The sequence below is a fragment of the Grampus griseus genome (assembly GCF_964374135.1).
Source record: "Grampus griseus genome assembly, chromosome: 6".
Classification (NCBI taxonomy): Eukaryota; Metazoa; Chordata; class Mammalia; order Artiodactyla; family Delphinidae; genus Grampus; species Grampus griseus.
The window spans coordinates 11,656,767-11,668,892 of NC_139000.1; the positions used below are offsets into that span (position 1 = coordinate 11,656,767).

Consider the following 12,126-nt stretch of genomic DNA (forward strand, 5'->3'; position numbering starts at 1 on the left):
CCTGCCCCAATATACCTAACACGCTCACCCCCAGACGTGGTCCCGTTCTACAGGTCTATGTTCTTTTTCATGTTCTTTTCCATTATGGTTTATTACAAGATATTAAATATAGTTCCCTGTGCTATACAGTAGGACCTTGTTGTTTATCTGTTTTATATGTAGTAGTTTGTATCTGCTGATCCCAAACTCCTGATTTATACCCCCCTTTCCCCTTTGGTAACCATAAGTTTTTCTATGTCTGCGAGTCTGTTTCTGTTTTGTAAATAAGTTCATTTGTATCATATTTTAGGTTCCACATATAAGTGATATCATGTGATATTTGTCTTTCTCTGTCTAATTTACTTCACTTAGTACGATAATCTCTAGGTCCATCCATGTTGCTGCAAATGGCATCATTTCATTCCTTCGTAGGGCTGAGTAATATTCCATTGTATATATGTATCACATCTTCTTTATCCATTCATTTATCAATGGACATTTAGGTTACTTCCATGTCTTGGGCTATTGTGAATAGTGCTGCTATGTACATTGGGGTGCATGTGTCCTTTCACATTAGAGTTTTCTCTGGATATATACCCAGGAGTGGGATTGCAGGATCACATGACAACTCTAGTTTTTTTGTGGTTTTTTTTGACAACTCTAGTTTTTTAAGGAACCTCCATAACATTCTCCATAATGGCTGCACCAATTTACATTCCCACCAACAGTGTAGGAGGGTTCCCTTTTCTCCACACCAGAGAGGGGACCCTCTTATACTGCAGCCACGAGCTGAGGAAAGGGGCATGTGCCTGGCGGGGATCCAGAAGAGGGGTGAAGCTGGTGTGTGCGGGGCCTAGTCTCTCCAGTACGCTGGCTTCCAGTCATTCCCTTAGCAAACTTTCCTCTGCACTAACGCTGTGCCATGGGTGGGTAGAGAAAGAAGAACGTGCCAGGGCCCCTGCCCTCGAGGACCTCCACTCAGAAATAGAATTGCAAGAGGTTCAACTGTATTAACGAAGCGCTAAACCACGCAGCCCAAGGAGAAGCCAGCTCTATCTAGGGAGAAAACTCTGCTGGGAGCTCCAGGAAGGCTTTGTAGGAGTGCGGTTTGAGCTGAGTCTTGCAGGCCAAGGGCAATCAGTGCACCAGGCAAAGGCAAGGGCAGGTGGCAGGAGGTGGCAGGGAAGGAACACAGAGGTGGGCGGGGCCAGGCGCAAAGCACGGTGTCTGCCGTGCTTGGAGCTTGGACTTGGCGGCCCTCACCCCGCCCACCCCGCCCACCCAGTGTGTTCCACGAGCTCCCCAGAATGCAGCCTGAGGCAGGGTGCCTGCCCCCCTCCTCGGGAGAACAGTCCAGTGCTGGCGAGTGAGAGCGGGTCCCCCAAACTTTTAAACAGACGTGTAAGTCGTTCCAGACACACCTGAACATTAGTATCGCTGACATTTTACCCACCGCATGAAGCCACAGTTCAGAGCAGCAGGCTTGCAGGTGTGAAGCGGGAGAGTGATGAGGTCAGGGCTGTGATTCAGAACAGGATTCCAGTGGCCCTCCTGCTGGGCCTTGTTTCATGTCCCGGTGGACGAGGCAGGAACCGGGCAGCCTAGCCCCTGTGCTGGCCAGGGCACGTTTCTGCAGGTCAGATCCTCCCACCCTCTCTCCTGAGTTCAGAGGAGAATGAGCCTCCTAGGCCATGCTCCCGCCAGTCCAGGACAGGCTGAGATACGTCTTGTCCCTGACACGCAGCAAGGCAGCCTGGGAGAGGAGAGGAACGCTGTGACCTCCCTGTGCAGCCCCCGGGCAAGTGGCTTCCCCTCTCTGAGCCTCAGCCTCCCCTTCAGTAAGAGGACAAAAGTCTTTGCCTGGCTAACTTCCAGGGACAATGCGAGGAAATTAAGGGTTCAGGTGTGACAGTGCTGGGGAGCTCACAGCCCTGGGCGCCAGCTTTGGTTCCACTTTTAGAAGGGCAGCATATATTTGGGGAACAACTGGCTTATGACTGGTGATGGTGGACCATAGCAGCAGCCGATCACAATCCACTCTCCCAACCCCCACAGGGAGAGCTGCTGTCCCTCACTTACTCTCCAGCCCTGGTTCCCATGCGCTTTTTTGGACATGTTTCCTCTTCCTGAAATGAAACTGGAAAGGAATTGCATCATATAAGGCAAAGAAAGGAGACTGCTCTGGCTGGGGGTGGAGGGGAGAGGAGATAGCCCCCCATCAGGTACCCCTGTGTCTCCTACCCCACCCACCTCCCCAAAGTTCACCATTGCCCCTGGGATCCTCGGTGTGCGTCCAGCCCGCTGTACAGGGCAGAGGCGTGGGCTGCCTGCTCCCCAGCCGCGTGCCGGAGCAGCAGCCATGGGGCCGGGATTTGAACCAGGGGCTGCGGGGTCCAGCTCCCCTCTCCCAAGCACACACCTCTCACGGGCCCTGGTCAGTGTATAATTCATAAAAGCTGGCGTGGAGTTTCTCTGGGCTGTGTATGTGTTTGTGTTCATAGAGGTAGAGCTCACAGGTGGCTGACAAGGGAGATGTATTTTTTATAACAATGAATATTTAATTTCCACATCACAGATGAAAAAGACTCTCTGAAGAGGCATCTGAGGGAGACTCCAGAGAGCGGCTGCTAATCAGAAAAGGGCCTTTTCGCGAGTGCCCTTCCACATGGCTCACTTTCTTCTTTAGCTTTTTTATTTTTTATTTTTTCCTGATTATTGAAGTAGATATGCACATTGGAGAAAACGGAGAAGACACAAAAATAAAATTTGGCAGAGGGGAAAAAATCCATAATCCACTAGCTTTTTAAATTTTTTAATTTATTTATTTTGGGGGGCTGCTTTGGGTCTTCGTTGCTGCGAGTGGGCTTTCCCTAGTTGCGGCGAGCGGGGGCTACTCTTCGTTGTGGTGCGTGGGCTTCTCACTGCAGTGGCTTCTCCAATGCAGGGGACATGGGTCCCCTAGCTTTTGTTGACATTTAGACACATACCTTTCCAGTCTTTTTTCTGTGCATTTTTCCATAAGCAGATGAGAGAGAATGCAGTATAACTGCAATTCTGCATCCTGACTTGTAGATTTTTCTTTATAAACATTATAGTTAATGGGAGGATACTCTTCAGCCAACCATACCATAATTCACCTCACCAGGTTCCTACTGCGGAAGTTCAGGTTGTCTCATGTTTTATAAACATAGCAGTAATGAACATCTTTGTGCATAATTTGTTGCTACATTGGGGTTATCTAAATGGAAGTGGAATCACAAGGTCATAGATGCATTTAAGGCTCTTGACACAGGTGGCAAACCCACAGTTTCTTTTCTGTTTGGGACCAGCTTCCTCACTGTGGGGCCCGTCAGGCCTTCTCCAGGCAGCCTCCTCCGCGGCCGGCAGAGGGAGGCCAGGGTCAGGTGCGGAGCCTCAGGCCTCCTTCCCACCCCGCCACGTGGAGTACCGAGGTGCCTCCTAACTGTTTTCTCTCTTGTCTTCCTCCGCCCCAGCCTCGTAAAGCCCTTGCGACACTATGCTGTCTTCCTCTCCGAAGACTCCTCTGACGATGAATGCCAGCGGGAAGAGGGCCCGAGCTCTGGCTTCACCGAAAGCTTTTTCTTCTCCGCTCCCTTTGAATGGTCTCTCCTTCCTTCTTCCATTTCCCTGAGCTCGGCTTGGTGACTCTCCGGGGCCACTTGGAGGGCTGGGGGTGGCCAGCTTGCGCTTGTGTGTGGGGAGGGGGTCTGGGACTGCTGCCTTCCGGTGCCAGCTTGCAGGACGGACGCCCCCTCTGTGTGCCTCCTCTCAGGGCGTCATTCTGCCAGCCCCATGGGGGCTGTGACCATGGGGTGAGGTGACAAGAGTGACTGGGCTCTAGAGGTGTGAGACAGGAGCATGGGTCTCATTCCTTTGGGGAAAATGCACTTGGCCGTTAACGGAATTGGTGGCTGTGGTTTCAGCTACAGTTGGCCTGGTTGTTGCTGCCCGAGTCTTCCTTTATCTCAGCACATCTTGGAAAGCCATGGAGATGGAGCGTCAGATTTTAAGTTTTCAAACAACGTTACCGATGAGGAATGTTTGTATTAATGCTGGCATGTCCAAAGGTTTTACTGACCTGCCTGACTTCAAGATAATTTTTATCATTATTATTTATAGCCTCAGCCTTCTTCTAATTACAAATTGCAATAAAGAAAGAAAGAAAAAGAAGGTTCACCACGATCCAGCCGCCCCTGGAATTGGGCTTTGATGGCCGCCCTTTCTTTGCAATTCCTGCCTCTCCACGCACAGGCTTTTCAGGGCTGGGACTGAGCAAAGGGACAGCTTTGGTTCTGTGTGTATTTGTTTGCATGGTGTTTTTAATGGAAGCCTCTAGGGGAAGGGAACTGCCCATTGCTGAACACACACAGCAACCCTTCGGGGAGTAAACCGTTACAGCCAGATTATAGAAGAAGGACTCTTCCCCCACCTTCCCCCTCCCAGCCCCCTTCACCATCTCCCTGCTCCCAGTCTCTCCCCCGAGGCTGGGCCTGTGAGTTCCTCGGGGCACCTGATAAACCCAACAGCTCTGCTCCTGCCACTGCCCGCCCCCCGGGGGAGGAGGGTCCTGGCCCTTTCTGCCACCAGCTCACCTGTGACCACGGGCAAGTCAGTCCCCTCCTGATGTCCTCACCTAGAATAGTGGCCTAAGCCAGTGTTGCCCAAGCTTGGAATGCCACCTGGTCTGTACAGTGAATCTTATTCTTTAAAACTAGAAGAGAAGCCTTGTCCTAAGCAATAATATTCATGGTATCATAGGCTTAATATATGTTATTTCTGTTATTAATTAAAGTAAAGATAGCATCATTGGAATAAGAAAAGTTCATCCATGTATCAACTTAAAATCACCTTGCAGGTAAAGGCACCCACACAGGTAATGTCCAAGGACTCTCCCACCACGGAGTCCAGCAGGTCACGTTCTTTTTAAATTAATTGATGCCTTAATTATTTAAAATAATGCTCACTTCCTGAGCCACGATCTATGAAAAGCATAGGCTTTTGTGTGTGTTTAAAAGGGAAGTGGCCATCTTAACTCAAAGCAAAATGGGTTCCTTCTAAAGAACTCTACTTCCTTAACTACGAAGCACACTGGCTTTTCTTTATCTCCTTCACTGTGTTCAAACTTGGTTAAAGGAGCTTGGTCAGATGGCTTAGTTAGAACAAGTGAGAGACTTTGGAAGTCTCTCATACTTGGCTTCCATTTCCATCTCTTGCCAGGTGCTGTGTGACATAGGTTCCATTACTTAGCCTCTCTGAGCTTCAGTTTCCTCATCTATAAAGTGGGGGGTGTGAGTCCTACTTCGTGGGCTGCCTGTGTGGCTTCAGGGAGTTAGTACAGTCTGATGCAGTCCTTGCCAAGAGTCAGGGCTGTTAGTTGAGCCCCTTCCCTCTGCCAACTGTCCCCTGCCCAGGTTCGTGCAAGTGGGCCTCCAGGACCAGTAGGTGGCACCCTTCCCCCACTTTACCAGAGCCGTGGGCAGTTTCTGCCTGACCCAGGAGCCAGAGCCTCATGGTTGGAGGAGGTGGGATGCTGCTCTGGCCCGGGCTCCACTAGAGGTCTGGGCAGCGTTCTCCAGGTACCCCGGGGCTCAGGCTTGTGAGAAGGGGTAGCAAGAGGCACCCTGTGTCACCTGCACCTGGTTGACTGCAAGGTTTTGGTGCATGAATGCTGCTAACAGCCTTAGCATGCCTGCTGGGCACCAGGCACTGTATTTGCTCATGTAGTCTCCACCACCAGCTGCAGGGGAGTGCAGCCTGGAATGGGGGAGCGTATGAGGCTCAGAGAGGTGGTGACTTGCCCAAGGTCCCACAGGAAGAGATGGCACCAGGGCTGGAACTGAGGTCTGCACAGGCTGAGGCCCAGATGGTTCCCCACTGAGGATCCTGGGGTGCACTGGGCAGCTCCCTGGGGAGAGTTCCCCCAGCTCAGTTCCCACGAGCTGTTCCCAGGACCTGCTGCAGGGGTGGGAGCGCAGACAGTGGGCTCAGGATTGAGTCTTCCTGCCTGTTCCCTCTCCAGACGTGTCCTATTCCTCACGCCTTGTGTGAATGGCGTGTGAGCCCACTAGCCAGTTCTGCGGTGGGTCCTGTGGTTTGGAGGAAACTAAGTGGGCCCCCCAGTGCAAGCTAGAGCCAGAGCAACTTGCCCAAGGTCCCTGAGTGAACAGAAGCCATGTTCAGCCCAGGTCTGTCAGAGTGCCGCTGCCCAGACGCCTACACTCTCAGGGACCCAGGACAGCTCTCCTCTCCCAAGGCTCCCGGGTGTGCTCCCCGAGGCCTGGAAGTTCTCGGGGGTGAGGGCTGCTTGCTCCTCCCGGGGAGGCTCTGAGTAGGAGAATCCAACCTGCTCTGCCTCCTCCCAGGCCGCAGCCGTATCGGACACTCAAGGAGTCAGACAGCGCTGGAGACGAGGCGGAGAGCCCTGAGCAGCGAGCGCGGGAGCCTGTGGGCCCCACCCCAGCTCCGCCCGACCGGGCTGCCAGCATCGACCTCCTGGAGGACGTCTTCAGCAGCCTCGACATGGAGGTCCCACTGCAGCCGCTGGGCCAGGCCAAAAGCTTGGAGGACCTTCGGCCCCCCAAAGACCTGAGGGAGCAGCCGGGGACCTTTGACTATCAGGTATGCTGGGGAGGGGCGGGGGGCGCTGGCTGGGGGTACTTTCTGCACATGAGGTAGATTTCCCCATGTGACAGTAAAAGACACCAAGGGAGAAACAGTGACTTTTCTGAGGTCCTCAGCCAACACTCAGAGTCACTCTGACTGCAAATCCTGCCAGGCCGGCCAATGGCCAGACCCCCCCGCACCCCCTCTGCCCCGCTCACAGGGATCACTGGAGAAGATGCTGGAGCCTGATGGAAATCTGCCCCCCACTTCTGCTTATGCATCAGAGGTGGGCAGGGCTATGACCCCTGGTGGAGGTGGGATTAATGATCCCAACCCCACCAAGCCTCCTTGGAGAGCCTGTGAATCAAAGTTCCTGGGCTCTGGATATTAGCATGTGACCCCTGACCTTCCTTGTGACTTTCAGTCAGGCACACCTCCTCTCTGTGCCTCGGTTTCCTCACTTGTGACTGGGGGCTGCTGACTCTGCAGTCCTTGGGTCACAGTGTGGAATTCACAGAGCTCCCACGCATCTGATGATTCACGCTTGCCCCTCTGCAGGGAATTGCTATTCCCAGGCTGCCCACGAGGGAGCTCAGGCCAGGAGAAGGGATGTGACGCCCAGGTCGTGGGCCCTATAGGTGGCAGAGCTGGGACTTGAGCCCAGCCCTCCTATTTCCTTCCCAGCCAGTGTGCCTTCTCCCAGGCCCCGAGCCTCACTTGCCCTCTTGGGCTAATGGGTGGTTGAAAGTGCCCGCACGCTTTGAAAAGTAAAATGGGCCACCCCAGTAGAGGGTCAGTAGGTGGAGTCCTTTTCCTAAAACTACTTGGCAGCACTGAAAAGACAGAGCTTTCTCGGGAGGCCCTTTGTGCCACCCAGTGAGAGAATCCCGGCCTCTAGTGCAGACAGACCTGGGCTTGCTTTCTGCCGCCGACCTGGGCCGAGCCCCCAACTGCTCTGGGTCCCAGGGACTAGTCAGCCACATTCCCGGGACCACAGTCCCAGTGTCCACCTGGCACACAGGAGGGCGGGGGGGGAGGGGCACATGCTGCCTGCCAGTCTGTCTCAGGTCAGCCTGTGGTCATTGCCTCCCTCATTCCCTCTAACAGAGGCTGGACCTGGGCAGGAGTGAGAGGAGCTGTGGGATGCCGGGAGCCTTGAAGCTCGCCCACCCACACAACAAGCTCTGGAGCCTGGGCCAGGACGACATGGCCGTCCCCAGCAAGCCTCCTGCCACCTCCCCCGAGAAGCCCTTGGCCCTGCTTGGGAAATCCCCGGCCCTGCCCAGCAGGCCCCAGAACCGGGACGGCATCCTGAACCCCACCGACAAGGAGGAGGTGCCCACCCCCACTCTGGGCAGCATCACCATCCCCCGGCCCCAGGGCAGGAAGACCCCAGAGCTGGGCATCGTGCCCCCGCCCCCCACTGCCCGCCCGGCCAAGCTCCAGGCTGCCGGCACTGCCCTCGGCGACTTCTCCTCAGAGCGGCTGCAGGCGGAGCGGGAAAGGCGGGCTGCCCTGGGCTCAGCCGCGATCCCCGGGCTCCACCCCAGCGCTGCCCCCCAAGACCCCACCGAACTGCTCCAGCCACTCAGCCTGGCCCCGGAGGCTGCGGGCACAGGCAGTGATGCCCTGCTGGCCCTCCTGGACCCACTTAGCACAGCCTGGTCAGGCAGTACCCTTCCACCAGGTCCTACAGCCCCAAATGTAGCCACCCCATTTACTCCCCAGTTTAGCTTCCCCCCCATGGGGACCCCCACCCCATTTCCACAGCCATCACTCAACCCCTTTGTCCCATCTGTGCCAGCGACACTGCCTGCCATGCCCCTGGTTTCCACACCAGCTGGGCCTTTTGGGGCCCCTCCTGCTTCCCTGGGGCCTGCTTTTGCCCCCAGCCTCCTGCTGTCCAGTTCTGGCTTCTGTGCCCCACAGAGGTCTCAGCCCAACCTTTCTGCCCTCTCCATGCCCAACCTCTTTGGCCAGATGCCCATGGGTGCCCACTCCCTGCAGCCCCTGGGTCCCCCAGCAGTCACCCCTTCAAGGATCCGAACATTGCCCTTGGCCCGCTCAAGTGCCAGGGCCGCCGAGGCCAAGCAAGGGCTGGCGCTAAGGCCTGGAGACACCCCACTCCTTCCTCCCAGAGCCCCCCAGGGCCTGGAGCCAGCGCTGCAGCCATCTGCTCCACGAGAGGCCAGAGACCCCTTTGAGGATTTGTTACGGAAAACCAAGCAAGATGTGAGCCCGGCCCCAGCCCCCGGCTCAGTGGAGCAGCTCAGGAAGCAGTGGGAGACCTTCGAGTGAGCGGGCGCTGAGTGCTGGGGGCGAGCTGAGGCCCGGCTGCCCACTGCGGCAGCTCTGCGGCTGGCCGGCCCTGCTTCCCCTGCTGCTATTTCTGTCCAGGTTCTACTGGTGGGAAGGGTTGGGAGCCCTCTCTGCTGCCCCTCCTCCTCTCCACACTGCCCATCTCTGGAGAACGGCACCAGTTCCAGCCTGGGAATCAACCCAGCTCCTGGGCACTTGTCCTGCTCTGCCACCACCCCTCCCCTGCACCCCTGATTGGGTTTTGCACTAGAGAGGTCATCTGGGCCGATGATTGCCCCAGACCCCATCCTACCCAGCTTCCTTCTGGAAACTGCCCACCAGGAGCCCCACGCCGCCTCAGGATGTGTCCTCCTGAGCCCTGTTCTCCTGCCCCAACTGCAGCCCAGCCCTGCACACGCCACCTTGATGGGCGCAGGCATTGGCAGTACCCTCGGCATGAGCTCGTCTGCACGAGACGCACATGGTCTGGAGTTTGCAGTAAGGAACCCCCCTCCCAGGCTGGAGGAGCTACTGGCAAGGCATTTCCAAATCCTCTCTAGCAATATGCACACTCATTCTTTCCTGAGTCTTCACCCCAACCCCAAACTTCGTTTTTCTGGCTTGGTAGGGACTTGGGGGCTGAGGCATCCTTGCAATCCCTCCGGGTAGCCAAAGCAAGCCCCAGACAGCCCTGCGTGGGGCCCGAGAGCACCAGCAACTCTGATCTGTAGACGACAAAACAGCAACAGGTAAATCTGAGAGCACCAGGAGGGGTCAGGCTGCCGCCCCGCACTCTCCCTCTGGTCCCCACAGGTTCTCCTGGTCTTGAGTTACTGTCAAGCGGGACTCGGCCTCTTGCTGAGTGGGTCTAAGGGGGCAGAGTTGAGGAGCAGACACCCACATTCCCACTGGAAGACCAGGCTTAGCACCACAGAGGCGCAGGAGTCCCAGCTGCCTGGCAGCTTGGGGCAGGAGGGCACCGAGCCCCTCTCCAGGCCCCTGGGGAGTGGGCAGGCCTGGCCTCTCGCACTTCTTGCAGCCTGGAGGCAGGAGAAGGGCTTGGAGCCGCCCCTCCCTATTTCCCGGAGGCCAGCCTCCCCAAAGCTAAGTTGAAACGTTTTGTTATTGTTTCTTTTATCTTTCTTTTCCTTTTTACTTTATTGATTTGATGAATCTTGAAATTGACTAGTTTCAATAAACCAAGTTAAAATGTGGCCCAACCATTTAAAAAAACAACCATCTGAGACATGCAGGAAATTGGGAGCATTTTGACCTCATTTCTCATTTCCTATTTGTGAACGGTCAGACATACAGTCTCAGGGGTGTCTGGCGGGGCAGGGGAGTTCCTGGAGACCTCGTAACCCCGGGGAGCCTGGTCAGCATCCGAGGGGCTAGGAGACCACCCCTCAGGTTTGCTCTGACGCGGGGTGTGAAGAGCTGCTGGCCCAGCACGCAGCCCCTTCCTCCGTCAGTCATAGCCCCTCGGGCAAGTCTTCTAAGTCTCGGCAGTGTCCTCTGGCTGTTGGAAGCGGGGGAGCTGTGTCATGTCTGGGCCATGTGGGCACCTCTAGGACACTCAGGTGTTTCAGTAGAGATTCCAGATCCACCCACCCTGGGCAGACCCCTGAGCCCCATCAGGTATAGGGTAGCCCACCCAGTGGGCAGAGTCTAAGGCAAGAGGTACCAGGTGGCCCCAGGGAAGTGGAGCCCAGCCCCTGGTCTCCCTGGCTTGCTGGGGCCTGGTGGTAAGCGCTCCACATTCACATGAGCACTGCTGTCTCTCCACTTGCTGGACTGAATGTGAAAATCCAAGGATGAATTGTGTGTGTGCGTTCAATAAAATCTTCTTGGGGAGAAGGCTGGTATCCCTGTGTCCTGAGGAAGCTCTGCGGGGAGGCGAGGCCTCAGGCATCTTCAGCATCCCTGTTTGCAGAGGTAGAGGCCAGGCTTGGAGCAGTCAGGGAAGGCTTTGACGCCTGGCCCACTCCTAAGCCTGTTACCATTTGGGCCTCTGAGCCCAGCTTAGCCCCTTCTTCTTACAAGCAGGACCCAGGGGCTGGACTGGTCACAGGTGTGCACAGGCCTGCCGGGTCCACGGAGCAGGGCTGCAGGTCACCAATGATGTTGAAGGCACCCAGGCTCCAGGAAAGAAGTTCAAGGGGACACCTGGAGCTTTACTCCCACAGACCTCTCAGTAGCAAGGGCAGAGCCTGGAGTCTGCACCTCTATTGGCTGTGCTGGGGAGGGACACCTGGACCAAGCACCCAGAGAGAGTGTTAGACACACCCCATTCCCCCATCTGCCCTTCACTCGGCTCCCTGGGCTGTGTCCCCCTCCCTGGGCTGCGCTTGAAAATGACAGGTACCCAGAACACTTAGAAGCAAGAGAAGGACAAAAAAGAACAGCCCAGCTTTTATATATTGGGGTTCCACCCAGAATGTCTTGTCTTAGGAGTCTGCAAGAACACAGGTTTGCCAAATCTCTGACTTAATAAACTAACCAAGGCACCAGCTGGGGCTAAGTTGTTGCTACCAGATGTTTTCTCCCCCACTTTTCCAAGAGTCAGGGAGAAAGTTGGGGGAAAAGGTTGTCCCACCTCCTACAGGATAAGGACCAAGCAAGCCCCGTAACCTAGTGTTCTGGGCCCTTCCCATCCCAGTCTCAGCCCGCTCACCCCTTCCCTTGCCTCCATCACCACATGCCTCCACCTCACATTTGACTCCTGTGCCTCTGGAAGCTGGCTGAGGCCCCTAGGGGAGATGGGTAAAGTCCACCTCCAGTCGAGAAGTGGAAAGGGGTCTCCTGGCCTTGGCACAGGGGGCGCTGGCCTGGGAAATGGGAAGGACCAAAGGGCACATCTCCAGGTCAGGGACCAAGGGACTCTGAAGCTCAGAGGCCAGGCCCTCAGGCAAGTGCCCCTCAGAGATCAGAGATCCAAGTGAGATGGCATCACCACGGAAGGGACTGGAAGCAAAGCGGCCAGTTCTTCCCTTCATCTGTGTCTGTCCGCAGGACCAGCCCCGACCCAGAGACAGTGCCAGCATTTGCCAAGCACCTGCCTCAGCAAACAACCCTGAGGGCTCCCTGCGAGGCCCTCCTCGAGTCCTCCCAGCGGCCACTAGAGAGGTGACTGGTCTGCAGGTGAAAGAGCGGACTCGCCAGGCAGCCTGGAGAGGAGAGCGCTGATGCCGGAGGGGCTGGAGAACCACAAGGTGGGCAGGGAGG

At 56.0% G+C, this 12,126-nt stretch overlaps 1 protein-coding gene across 1 annotated transcript in view; it reads left to right on the top strand.

Annotated features, from left to right (window-relative positions):
- DENND1A (DENN domain containing 1A) overlaps positions 1-10,758 on the top strand; it is a 293,403-nt gene extending 282,645 nt beyond the window's left edge. The window contains exons 18-20 of the mRNA XM_082656160.1: positions 3,474-3,602; positions 6,363-6,618; positions 7,711-10,758. Of these exons, the coding sequence (XP_082512286.1) occupies positions 3,474-3,602; positions 6,363-6,618; positions 7,711-8,901 (1,576 nt within the window). The 3' untranslated portion in view covers positions 8,902-10,758. The remainder of the gene's footprint in view (positions 1-3,473; positions 3,603-6,362; positions 6,619-7,710) is intronic.
- Positions 10,759-12,126: the final 1,368 nt, after the last annotated feature.